Source organism: Arvicola amphibius, chromosome 14, assembly GCF_903992535.2.
Source record: "Arvicola amphibius chromosome 14, mArvAmp1.2, whole genome shotgun sequence".
Lineage (NCBI taxonomy): Eukaryota > Metazoa > Chordata > Mammalia > Rodentia > Cricetidae > Arvicola > Arvicola amphibius.
The window spans coordinates 26391552-26405364 of NC_052060.1; the positions used below are offsets into that span (position 1 = coordinate 26391552).

The 13813-nt window shown below is 43.4% G+C and overlaps 1 protein-coding gene across 7 annotated transcripts in view; it reads left to right on the forward strand.

The window, feature by feature from the left end:
- Frrs1 (ferric chelate reductase 1) overlaps window positions 1–13813 on the forward strand; it is a 58353-nt gene that overhangs the window by 14272 nt on the left and 30268 nt on the right. For all 7 annotated transcript variants that reach the window (XM_038311270.1, XM_038311272.1, XM_038311269.1 and 4 more), the window contains 6 exons: window positions 3–226; window positions 1804–1940; window positions 3541–3635; window positions 4937–5084; window positions 7797–7979; window positions 13537–13635. In XM_038311270.1, coding sequence (XP_038167198.1) covers window positions 31–226; window positions 1804–1940; window positions 3541–3635; window positions 4937–5084; window positions 7797–7979; window positions 13537–13635 — 858 coding nt within the window. In that variant the 5' untranslated portion in view covers window positions 3–30. The remainder of the gene's footprint in view (window positions 1–2; window positions 227–1803; window positions 1941–3540; window positions 3636–4936; window positions 5085–7796; window positions 7980–13536; window positions 13636–13813) is intronic.

Sequence of the window (13813 nt, forward strand, 5' to 3'; positions counted from 1 at the left end):
AGGTGACGTGCTCTTAATCTCCACTTGGACATGGCAGCTGCTGAGTTTGCCGTCAGCGCCCTCGTGTCTGCGCTGCTCATTTGCTCTGTGGCTAGTTACCCCAATGGAAAAGTAGCAATGTCCTGCGGTGGGATGGCCCCCCAACATGGCCACAGCCCACAGCCTGAGCCTGTTCACCAAATCACATTGAGTCAGACGAAGTTCAAACCTGGAGACCAGATCCAAGGTACTCAGTGCTGGGAATAAAGACTTGCATGTCGAGTTTGAGCCTTTTTCTACTCGTTGAGTTTGTCCTATGGCTGGAATCAAACAATTTCATTTTAACCTAGTCACTTGAGTTATCATGGCATTATCTACTTTCATTGTTTTGTTTACTACAGATGTCTGTATTATGTCAGTGGCATCTATTCCTTATTAAGAACAAGGTCTAAAATAAGTTATTTTTTATGATTAATTTAACTTTATTTTATGTGAACTGGTATGAAGTTGTCAGATCCCCTGGAACTGGATTTTCAGACAGTTGTAAGCTGCCATGTGGTTGCTGGGAATTGAACCCCGGTCCTCTGGAAGAACAGTCAAGAGTTCTTAACCGCTGAGCCATCTCTCCAGCCCAAATAAGTTTTTTTTAAGATACCAAGGAATTTATTTGTTTTATTATATTAACATTACATTCACTGTGTGTTGTATCTTGAACACTATTAGCTCAGTGGAACAGGAAAAATATAATTTTATATTGTTTTACTTCCTCCCATATTAAAAAGGAGTGTAATCTCTTATGTATCCCTGATTCTTCTGGCAAAATGTAGGTTGAGTTTTAAGGCTTATCTATAGCCAGTTTTGGTGGTGTATGCCACCAAATAATCTGAGCACTTTGGAGACTGAGGAAAGATCAGGGTAGGAGACAGCTTGCACTATTTAGCAAGATTCTGTCTCAGAAAAACAAAACAAAAAGTATGTCTGTGATGACATTTGAAATTCCTGTGTTTTGCAATTATAGAATTACATAATGCTAATAGAAAAATGTTTTTGTTGTTTGAGATAGGGTTTTTCCATTTTACTGCCCTGGCTGTCCTGGGACTAGCTCTGCAGACCAGGCTGGCCTTGAACTCAGAGATCCGCCTGCCTCTGCCTCCCAAGTGCTGGGATTAAAGGTGTGTGCCGCCACCGCCTGGCTTGTTAATAGAAATTCTTAACAAAAAGGATGCATGAAGAAATAAACGTCGAACACCCTGTGTGCTTTAGATATCTCTTAGAATTTTACTCTGCGACAATAGAGTACTAAAGATAGTCAGATTTGTAGTAAAGAAACATGTTCTTACTTTCTTCGAGAATTTTCTAAATTAATGTTTTCTGTAGACTTACGTAGTCATCGCCCATGCTTTTACCCTCTTGTGGGACAGCTACTAATATCTTACGGTGCCAGACACTCAGTAGGCTGAGACAGGATGATTGTAAATTCAAGGCCAACCTGTGTTACAGAATGAATTCAAGGCTGGCCTGGGTGACTTACTGAAGCTCTGTTTCAAAATAAAAACTAAAAGAGGACTGAAGACATAGTTCCACGGTGGAGTGTTTGCCTAGCATGTGCAAGGTCCTAGGTATAATAAAAAATCAGCCTCCCAAAACATGGCGTGCATGCTCCAGGGAACATGATTTAGACGTTCTTCTACTGGGTGATTTCTGTCCTGTGTATTTTTCAAAGATACATCAGATTCTAACTAACTGAGCTTCTTCTAAACGCTTTTTCCTGAACTATTACTAAATCTTTTACCCTAACCTGTCTTTTTTTTATCTGTTGCCCAGTTACCTTATCAGGGCCAACATTTAAAGGCTTTCTCTTGGAAGCTCGAGATGCTGAGGATCTGAGTGGCCCTCCTGTTGGCTCCTTTACACTGATAGACAGTGAGGTGTCACAGCTCCTGACTTGTGAAGATGTCCAGGTTTGTGTGGGCTTTGAAATTCATTTCCATTGGTTCCTCTGGGCCACTTTTAACTCGAGGGTGGTGACTAGGTCAATGGCGGCATTACCATGTGTAGCAGGCATTCGAACAGATTTACAGGCATTAGACCTGGCCACTGGTTTACTTAGCAGCAGCGTCTAGGAATGGGAGGACAATAGCTTGAAGAGTTTATAATTGGTGATGTTTATATTACAATGGCAAATATTGACTTAAAATGTAAGACAATTACAAGCCTTTTACCCCAGTACTCGGGAGACAGGGGCAGGCGGATCTATGAGTTTGAGGCCAGCCTGATCTACAGAGCTAGTCCCTAGACAGCCAGGGTTACACAGGGAAACCTTGTCTCAAACAAACAAGTGAACAAACAAAAAAATTAAAGGCAATTGTGTGTGTGTGTGTGTGTGTGTGTGTGTGTGTGTGTGTAGGAGGAGGAGGAGGAGGAACAGTAGGGGTATGCTGTCATGTGCATGGAGGTCAGAAGAGAACTTAGTGGAGTCATTTTTCCTCCCATCTTTACATGTGTTCTGCCAGTCAAACTCAAGTGTCAGACTTGTGTTATTGGACACCAAGTGCCTTTATCTGCTGAGCTGTCTTACTGACTTTTAAAGGATTTCAGTAACAAAGAGACAGTTTTAGGATGGGATAGGGATGTAAGGTTTGACATTCTTTCATTCACTCAATCATTCAATAGACACTATGTCTGGAACTCTCCTGAGTGCCAGAGATGTGGGAACAAACAAAACTTGCTCCTTTTCCTTGAAAAACTCAAACTCTTTTTTGTTTGTTGTTTGTTTGTTTTTGAGATAGGGTTTCTCTGTGTTGCTTTGGAGCCTGTCCTGGAACTAGTTCTTGTAGACCAGGCTGGCCTTGAACTCACAGAGGTCCACACGCCTCTGCTGGGATTAAAGGCTTGCACCACCACCGCATGGCGAAAAACTCAAACTCTTGTACAGAGGAGAGAGCCCATGGACACAGGGTAGCTGGCACAATGGCATGGCACGTGCACTTAGGACAGACTCATATGTAGAATAGAGTGAAAACTTAGGTTGGCATGCATACAGAGTCCGTGGGAATTGTAGCAGGGGAAGCCATAATTGGAGCAGGTGAATTCTAAGTTAGACTTTGAAGAATGTGTAGGCGTTTGCCAGGTGAAAGAAATGGAAACAGGACTGTTCAAAAGTAAGAATTGCTAAAATAGTATACATGTTTGAAGGTGTAAATTTTCTTGGGGGGGATATTTTGTATTTTATTCATGTCTCTTAATGAAAGGGATATAAATTTAAAGTGTAAAATAAGACAAAGAACAACCTTCAAATAACATTAACACACCCAATATTCATGGTTTCCTTCCATATTTAAGTTTCTGATGACTCTAGTTTATAACAACTGATAAATATGACATAACACATTGTCAAACAGTGGGTATGAGTTTACTGAGGTCCTGGTCTTGCTCTCCATTCAATAGTCTTCCTCCAAATGCTTTGATCATATAGCAATCATTTATTTTGCCAGTGATTGCATCCTGACCATGCCGAGCTGTCCAGTGATGAGATGGTTGTTCTTTCCTGTTTTATTTCAGGGTTTAGCTGTGAGTCATACGTCTTCATCCAAGAAGACCGAAATCAGAGTCTACTGGAACGCTCCACACAGTGCCCCAAATCATGTACGATTTCTGTGAGTACGAGAGCGCACATCCTGAAACCACTGCGGTTAAGCCTGAAACCATGATGATGTGTATTGCTTTGCCCTGGACCATTCACCCGTGTAGTAGAGCTTTAGCAGTCACAGCTTACAGACAAAAGAGTTATCTTGCTTCTTTCCTTTGTTGTTATCTGAGACAGCATCTTGCTATCCAGCATTGACTGCTAGGAACTCCCTGTTTAGAAGAGGCTGGCCTTGAACTTGTAGCAGTCCTCCTGCTCCTGCTTCTGCTTCTGACTCCCAAATGAGCCTGGCTTTTTTTTTTCCACCTCCTTTCCTCCAAAGCAAACTTTTAGCACATAGCCCAGGACTTTGCACTGTACTTTTTTTTTTATAAGCCTCCTCCTGCTCTATCCTCCCTCATGCTTGGTTTACAGGCATGCACTGCCAAGCCTGGCAGGACTTGCTACTTGAGGGGCATTTACTAGACATCACTAGACATTGTCAAATGAATGAAGTATTACACTGCTTTAGGACTCCTAAGAGCCATCAATTAGTACTTAAGTATGTGTGTACAGAGTAATACTTTCTGTTTTAGTGTAAGAGTCTAGATAAGACAGGCCTGAAAGTAGGGCGGCTTCCTTGGCAGCGCTACAACTTGTCCTTAGCTTATCAGAAAGTAAATCTCTGCATGCCTCTTGGAGTTGTGGAACCAGAATTACAATGGCGTCCTTTTCCTATTCATTTGCACAAAGCGGAATAGAATATCATGAGCCATGTCATAATTCCTGAGTGGTAATTCCAGACATATGCCTATCTTATAGGAGGGAATCTCCTCTGATGTGCTCCTTTTCTGCTTAGCTTTGTCCACAGACCCCTGGCACACTGGAACACTGCTTTGTCCCCGTGTGCCAGCTGCTGAGGTGGATCTCAGTGAGCGCTTAGGTTTCGGCAACCCCTATGGAGCTTTTGGTTGGAGATCACGTCTTACACGTGCCCTTTGGAGGGGCGTGACTAGTGTGCACTGTGGATTGACAACGAGTGTGCTCTCGGCAGGGAACCCATGTGGTTGAGTTGTGCCGTCCGGCGTGCGTGTCTGTTAATAGAAGAACAGAAAACGGATAAGGAAAGGGAGAGCGAGGGAGAGAGAGTGACAAAGCTCATCTAGTAACGGGTGGAGGACAGTCATAAGAGCTTGGCCCCACATGTGGGTGTTCGTTGTTCCCCTCTCCTCGCACGTTTTTTTTTTTTTTTTTTTTTCACTTAAAGTTTTGATTTGCCCCTGATGGGCCACTGCTGGGGTTTTGCCTAATCCCACTGGTACTGTGTTTCAGAGCCACGGTTGTTGAGAAATATAAAATCTACTGGGTGAAGATTCCCAGTCATGTCCTTTCGCAACCAAATGCTCCTCCCTTTACGACGCCTACAGCGACAGCACAACCTTTGACAGCGTCACCTTCTGTCTCCCACTTACCCAAGTCGGTGAGTAGCATCTCCGTGCCTTCACCAAATGCTGTCTAGAGTGGCTATCCAGGCAGCTGGTCCTGCGGGCGGCGGCATTAGCTGTCCTGCTCTGTGGGAGGGAGTTTTGGGGTACCCTGTAGAAGTCTGAAGGAAGTCTTCAGGGGGACATTCTGGTTTATAGGTTTGAGTAAAGGACATAAAAGAGTCCCCATTCAGATATAGTTGCCACACTCACAGGCAATTTTGCAAACGGGGAGTGTGTGTTCCCTTTGGAAATGAAGCCAAGAAAGCCTCCCGCCCCCTTCCCTTCTCTTCTCTTCCTTTTTCCCAGTCTTCCTTTCTGCGGAATACTAAGCATAGAGGGGAAATTTCAGTTACATGTAGACATGATTTGGAGGGGAGCCTTGAAGTGGTGTATAATACAGATTTTATCCTATTCAGATTAGAGTGTTGGGGAACTCAGTGGGCTACGGCGGCACCTGCCCAGAATTCTAGCAGTCAGGAGGCAGAATCAGGAGGATCACTGCCCGTTTGAGACCAGGCTGGGTTATGGGGTACATTCTAGGTCAGTCTGAACCAGGTAGTAAGATTGTTTCAACTCCCTGCCCCTCAGCAAACAAACGGACAAAGCAAACAGCATAGGAAGTTTGAGGCTAGCCTGAGCTACACGAGCTTCTGCTGTCTACGTCCCCACCTCCCACACCTGAACAGAACCTGAAAGTTCAGTGTGCTGAGTCCCAGGAAAAAAAATCACTTGTAAATCCTGTCAGCTGCAATTCCACTTAGGCTGTCTGATTCAAAAGAGCGACGATGAATAAAGAGGTTTGGAAAGGGTAATGCACACTAGAAACCCCAGGAAGGTGTGCACCGGAGGAAATTTGGATGCATTAGACTGCATGTTGCAGAAGTGCATACGTAGAATGGAAAGGTGTCAGGGCATTGCCACAGTGGAAATCTCGTGATTGTGCCTAAAAGTTGACTTTTAGGTGGGTCTTTGGAGGAAATTATTCCTGTTTCGGCTTCACTTAAGGATGATAAAGAGTCACGTGCTGCTCTTTATGGCCAAAAAAAGGCATCAAGCTAATGAATACATGCCTTACTCTGCCTTGTGCCACACAGATAGGAGGTAAATGCTAGGTCAGGGCTTCTCAGCCTTCCTAATGCTGTGACCCTTTAATACAGGTCCTCATGTTGTGGTGACCCCCTCCGACTGTGAAATTATTTTTGTTGTTATTTCATAACTGTAGTTTTGCTACCATAAATATCTGTGTTTTCCAGTGATCTTTGGGGTCACGATCCACAGGTTTAGAAATAGTTGTCCAGGTCTCCCCATGCCCTTTCTTTTTTGTCTGTATATATCTCTGCTTTCACCAAATAAGGGACTGGAGAAGGGACTCAGCAGTCAAGAGCACTTGTTGTTCTCCTAGAGGACCCAAGTCTAGTTCCAAATCCCACATCATGCTGATCACAGCTGCCTGTAAGTCCAGCTGCAGGGGCTCTGATGCCCTCTTCTGGCCTCCTTGGACCCCGAGCATACATTCACACAGACACATACATACAAATAAAACTAGAAATGACTAAATAAACCATTTAGTTTACATAATAGTTGTCTTCTTTGGCACCCTTCTCTTCCATGGGTTTAAACACCTCTGTGGGTGTTGTATTTGATCACATTATAAGCATGGCGCACTTTCGTTTGAGTGTACATTATTGAAGAGGTTATTATCTGTATCAGCTCCCACTTCACTCTTAATACTCACTTAAAAACTGCTTTTAGTGAGTGAATGGTTTGTACATCACCTTCCTAATAGAAAATATTGGCCTTCATGCTGTCAATAAAAGGGATCTGTTCTTTGACATTTTACCATGCTTCTGTACCAAGGTGATAATCTTTAATTATAGGGAGATTCATTCAGAACCCTGGCACTTTTAGGGTTAAAAGAGACCTCTTTGTCTCTTTTGGATTGCCAAAAGTAAAGAGACTCTTAGAGAATAGGATCTTGGACAGGTGGAATAGATCAAAGCGGAGCTCATAGACCAAAGTCATGTTTTCAAGGTCCTCTGTCTTCTGTCTTTACCCTACTGTGGAGTATTTAATATACCTAGTAAGCCTAAGGTGGTGGTGGGGGTGTGGTTGGGGTTCCTTAGGTGCTGCACTGGGACTCTCTGGGTTCAGTGAATGTAGAACATTAGCTGTGCCTCCCGACACAATAGAGTTTCTCCGATGGTTATTTAGAGTGGTCTACAAGTGTGACATCTCCTGTATCCCTTAAGTACAAATTTTGAATGTGAATTTTAAAAACTGTTTCCAAGATATATACATAAAGACTTGTCAATGGTTGCTTTTTTTTTTTTTTTTTACCATCTCTTGAAAACTAGAGGGTACCTGCTAGGCAAGACTGTCAGTGTGGTGTTATTCCCAATTTCTCAAAATTTACAGGGAACCTTGCTCCTCCTGGTCTTGGCTGATGCGAAGTCTTTTTATATTAAATGAACAGAAGCACTCTTGTACCATTACAGGCTGACTAGTATACTTTTCCAAATTGTAATTAAAACTAACTACATTTAAAGATCCCCAGCTGAAGAAAGCTCTGATTGTTTCTGAATCCCAGCATTGTTTGGAAGGCGTTCTTGTTGCAGCCCATCCTTGAAGGTAATGGCTGTCCAGTCCTTGGCTGTGAATGGCTTGTTTCATACTTAAGACCTTTCCTTCCTTGTCATTTTTTCTAGTTCAGTGCTTCCGAGTGTGGGAGCAAGAAGTTCTGTGTTCGGAGTCCTTTGGACTGTGACCCAGAGACCGAGCCTGCCTGCTTCTTCTTGTCCTTCACCAGAGATGACCGGTCGGTGATGGTGGAAATGAGCGGTCCCAGTGAAGGCTACCTGTCGTTTGCGTTGTCCCGTGACCGGTGGATGGTTTGTATCTATTGCTTGCACGTGGGATGACAGCAGGAGATTAGCATCAACAGCAGATTAGCTGCGCCTTCCAGCTCTAAGGGTAGAATGGGAAAGGAAAGCACTAAGGACAGATCCAAATCTCAGTGGCTCGTTCCTGATTTCAACAGGTGGGCAGTGATTTCTTAGAGCAGGTCAGCAGGGAAGACCATCTGTCATCTTATGTCCTTGTCTCTTGGTGCAAAAGCAGGAACCACAGGCAAGAGAAATGTCTGCATAAAATGCCGTGTTTGTAATGCCCTTCAGACTATTGTTCACGCAGGCGCCGGAACTAAAGCTGGTGCCTCTCGTGCTGGCGCCTCTCCTGCTGGCGCCTCTCCTGCTGGTGCCCCTGTCCTACCGCCACCAGCCAGTTTCCCACCCATGCATGCCACGTATGTGCAGGCGTTCTGACTGCTTCTTTGCCTGATGTGTGCAAGGCAACCTCTTTTTCCTGATTCCTTCTCTTCCTGGGATGGGACTGCTGGCTGGATTTAGGGATTCTGTAGGTGGCAGCCTTGTGCTGCTGGGGAAAAGCAGAATGCTACAGAAGGGTCCAGTTCCACCAGGGAGAAGAAAGAGGACCCGTGGCAAACATAAGTCATTTTCGTAGAGGCTTGACAGTGAGCAGAGTGGATGCCCACCAGCGTGACTTCCTCGTTAGGGAAGGCAAAGTTTTTGGAGACTTTTCTTCATTGTCAGGGTTTAAACTTGACATCTATTCCCCTACCTTTTTAGGGGACCATAGCTCAAAATAACCAAACCAAGCAAAAACAGAACTCTGACATGGCTGTGAAAGACGAGCCAAGATTTATTCTGAAATGCACGCCACTCAAGGTGTTGGCATAGGCCTTTGGTCCCAGCCTTCAGGAGATTAAGGCAGGAGGATCAGGAGTTCGAGGTCATGGCAGATTTGAGGCCAGCAGTCTGGGGTTGTAAAGCCCCCATCTCAAAACACATAACACCATAGTCACAAAGCAACACGATACCTCATGCACGTTCAAAAGGAAGAAAGCGTCAACCTTTTCTCTGCAGAGTTACTTTTCTGGGAAGCCTTATACATCTTGATGGGATCATAATGCTGTGATTGTGCAAAAATATTTCTCCTGCTCTCTCTGTAATTACCATCAGACCTGCAGCTTATTCTTTTGGGTGTTCTCAGTACTAGTGAAATGAATCAAATTTGGTGCCTGAGGTGAATAATGAGGTTGAGATCAGAGTCAAATGTGACTCTAAAGCAATAAGGAAAGGCTTGTTGTGTGAACGGGATGGAATTGGCTGTGAGGCAAATGTGGAAGAGGAGTCCAGATGGGATTAAAAGACTTTGCTGTCTAAACACGTAATTTCCTTAAGGTGGATCTCTGGGGCACTGCGTTCATTTACATATGTCAGTTATGTATTATTAGATGTGACATATTACATCATATTTGTCATTGAAAAATAAAAAACAACTTGTTTCTGTAACGGTAGAGCTCAAAATTTGTGCTGTAATGTAATAGCACCATTTCCTCCTATTGGCCACAGTGAATGAGAAAGTGGGGAGGATTTCACTGTTGAGTGTGATGGTGGATGTCCTACAGGTAGGTTGTTAGCTCTTGAAAATTGTAGGCAAGACGGCACAAAAGCATTTATCTCTAATTTGAGATATTTTAATCTCACTTAGAAATCTTACCTATTTCTCTTATAGTGCTCATCAAAAGTGTTTATAAAAAGACTTAATTATGCAGGTGCAGTTGGTTTACAGAGAGAGCCTGCTTAATGATTAAAATCAGTTATACACCTGGTTGCCTAAATTGGCGGAAATGGATCATCTTCGGGATATACTTTTAAAAAGTGGTTATTTCTATTTAAGGTTGTTATTTTCAAAACTTTAGTGTATTTTTATGAACTTTTTTTTTTGAGACAGGGTCTCACTATGTAACCTTGGCTAGCTTGGAACTCTGTAGACCAGACTGCCCTCAAAACTCCCATAGATCTGCCTGCCTCTGCCTCTTGAATACTGGGATTAAAGGCATGTGCCATCACATTCAGGGTCCTGTTATTTTTGACTATATAATAAGTTGAGATACTGAAGATGCTTGATATTTTAAATGCTGATTGAATAACAACCTAAGTTCTACCTTAAAAGATAGTACCTCATAAGTTGACAGCAGTTGCTTTCATCACAAAAATTGAAAAGTATAATTTTCCAAATTTTTGCTAATAGTGACTTGCTTATTTTTGCACTTTGGTCTTCTTTGTCTGTGATTTTTTTATGATATAAAGTCTAATAAGCAAACATATTACTAGCTTCTATCCCCATTTCCCTCTTAAGTAGAAAACAGAGTCAATTTCTTGAACTATACACTCATAACACGGCTGCTTCTGTGATCCTCCGAAGTGTGGGGATATCTTATCATACACCAAGCAAGCGGTTAATTTTGCAGCAGGCATTCACTCTTGAGATAGTGTCCGGTCCCCTAGGTTGAGCACTCAGTCCCCAGGACTCCTCAGCCTCCTGCTGTTTGACCTGTGATTTTGGCTCTAGGGATGACAAACCAAGTGCGTGCATGTGTACATGCGCAGCGTGCATGCAGAAGTCAGGGGACAACTTTGTGGAGCCAGCCTCCTCCCTCTACCTTTCTGTGAGCTCTGGGAATTGAACCCAGATCACCAGGCTTGCTCTACCAGCATCTTTACCTTCTGAGCCATCTTTCAGCTCCTAGACTAATGGATTCTTCTTGCCCATTGCATGGCAAGTTGTTGATGGAGTCTCTTTAGCTGCCTTCTGGCCCCTCTTGGCTTCTCAATCCATTTTTAGCGTGTCTTAGTTTGCCCTGGTGTCACAAGATACTTTCCACTCATACTTCATCATTCCTCAAAACAGCCTGTTGCTTCTCAGCAGGAATAATTCAGAGAAGTTAAGATTTGAATGCTAATATGTTACCGGATGCTCATCTGTCTGTGGATTGATTTTTGAGGGGCGTATTCAGGATAGGCAAGTACTCGGTACTACTGAGCTACCCACTTCTGCCCTCCCATGTACTTTTCACAAGCATTATTTTTTTTATACTTTCTTACTTGGAGTATATGTCATTTTGCAGGTACAAATGTGGGAGTATAGGAAGGTGTGTGTGAGTTTGTTCCTCCTTCCGACATGTGGGTCCTTAGGTCATCAAGACTGGCAGTGAGTGCCTTTATCTACTGAGTTGTCTCACCAACCTTCCCATGGCCCCCAACATTGTGCTTTAATTCTCTTAACTGCATCGTCACCGTCTCTGATGTGACTTGTACCTCTACCTGGCCCTCCTGTGTTGCTCCTGAACCCCTCCTTAGTCTTCCTGTCTCCATAATCTCTGAATTTCCTATATTGTGTGCTTCCATGCTTCAGACATGGATTTCTGTAACTTCAGTGTTTATAAACAGTGGCGTCGTCTCTTACCCTTCATTTAGGAGGTGAAGATCGAGTTATCTGTTCCCATTCTCTCCTGTGTTGTCTTCTCTGATATTCAGGATGCCTTTCTGTTCTTGTTAGTACTGTAGCTCTAATCAGGTTGCTGCTAAGTCAGCTGCTTTGACTGTATTGTTGTTATTATTTTTTTATGTGCACTGATTTGCTGGTGCATTTGGAGGTCTGAGGTTGAAGACAGGAATCTTTCTCAATTGCTCTCCACCTCATGTCTTAAGACCAGGTCTCTCACTAAATCTGATGTTCTCACTGTTTCATGTAGACTGGGCTCCTCCTGTCTTATCACCCACAGCACCTGGATTACAGGTGTACATTGCCATGCCTGGCTTTTTACGTGGGTGCTTTTGTTGTTGTTGTTGTTACCATGTTGGCTTTAGGGATCAAATTCAGGTTATTAAACTTGGCACTGGTCACGTTTACCCACTAAGCCATTTCGTTGCTTCTCGCCCATCTCTTTAAACAAATTATTTATTTTTGTTTTTATATAATTACATCATTTCCATTCCCCCCTTTCCTGCCCTCCCTCCAAACTTTCCTATGTAACTCCCCATCTCCTGTTCTCTTTCAAATTCATGGCCTCTTTGTTTGTTGTTATATATACTAGCTCCAGCTGGTACATCTGCAACAGAACTCCTACACCTAAGGCTCAGAGATCAGTGTAGAAGAGGGGATGGGAAGGCTGTAACAGCCAGAGGAACGGGGAGTTCGTTGTGAGACTTTGTCTCTTAGAAATGTTAGACGCTATACCCGCAAAGTCTCACCCACATGGCTGCCTGAATATAATCTGAACAAGGACAGCGCTAATAGACTCACTAACACGGACGGGGAGAGCTCAGTAGCCCTCAGCCCTAGAAGAGGAGTTACAGGCAACTATGAAATTCTGATAAGTGACAGAAATAGTCTTCCCCAGAGTAGAGCAAACCAATTGGTTGTTTAATATCAGATTATCATCTCTGAAAAAAGTATATATAAACATATATATATGTTTATATAGGCTTAGCACATTGAGTATATACACACATGTGATAACAATAAAGAATACAAAAGAAGTTAGTAACTCAAGAGCCTTGTTAGCCTATGGCATATGGGCAGTGATTTCAGACCGACATAATTCATTTGTTCCATTGCTTCAGAATCCTTTGAAGTGGCAGCCTGTCTCCTCAGAGCCATTCTAAAGAGTCAGAACATGACGTTCAGAGTTAAGGACTATTGGGGACTAAAGGATGGGGAAGAATTGTCCTGGTGACAAGTTTCTCCCTCAACTCTGGTAGGTTTGATCTCAGTCATGCCACATCAAAGCCATGAAAATGTGCAGTATACAGCCATATTTGTTACCTTAGCAAAATATACATCACCGGATGCAGCATATTCTCAGTCATGCATGTAGGACATGGGTATTTCTCTGTAAGTCAGTCTCTAATATAGTGCTCACAGTGAAGTGAAAGGAAGAACTTATTTTTCTCCCCTGAGAAGGCAGAAGTGGACAGATGCAAACGTTTGAATCCACACACATGGAGGCACTCAGTGGTACCCATTTGTGGGTGCGGGACTGTGAAAGCATGCTTCGTGTCTTTTAAAAAAAGCAGTTCGGGGCCTTTCACATGCTAGGAGGGTGCTCTGCTGTTGAGCTGTGTACTACCTCCAACATGTCTCTATTGATCTATTACTTTAGAATTTTAGTGCCCTTTTATTAATGAACGCTTGAGATAGGGTCTCACTGTGTAGCCCTGACTGGCCTGGAACTTGCTATGTAAGTTGGACTGGCTTAGATCTCAGAGATCTGCCTTTCCAGGGCAGGGATTAAAAGTTTGTGCCACCACCCCCAGGTATTTATTTATTTTTGAGACAGGGTTTTACTGTGTAGACATGCCAGCAGGCCTCAAACTCACAGAGATCTGCTTGCCTCTGTCTCCTGAGTGCTGGGCTTAAAGGTGTGTACCACCAAGTGTAGCTAAAACATTCTTTACGCTCACAAATAAACAACTGGTTCTCTAGACTTTATAGATCATTTACTGCTGAGTCAATTATATTTTGAAAGTATCAAGTCCTATTTGATTAGGGGTTGCTTAAAATAATGCCCTTGTTTTTCAGGGTGATGACGATGCTTACTTGTGTATCCGCGAAGATCAGACAGTGTATATACAGCCTTCCTATTTGACAGGGCGAAGTTATCCTGTGATGGAATCCAGGGTGAGTGTGAGCATGCTGGGAACACACTTGGTTGGTCCTCCTTCCTGCTATGTGGCTGCCACTGATGTGACTGTGTGTGTGTGGTAGCCCCACAGTTAACCTCGCCCAGGCAAGGGCCCGGCAACAGGATTCTTCTCTGAATTATCTCCAAGAAACATTCCGTACTTAAAAAAGCACA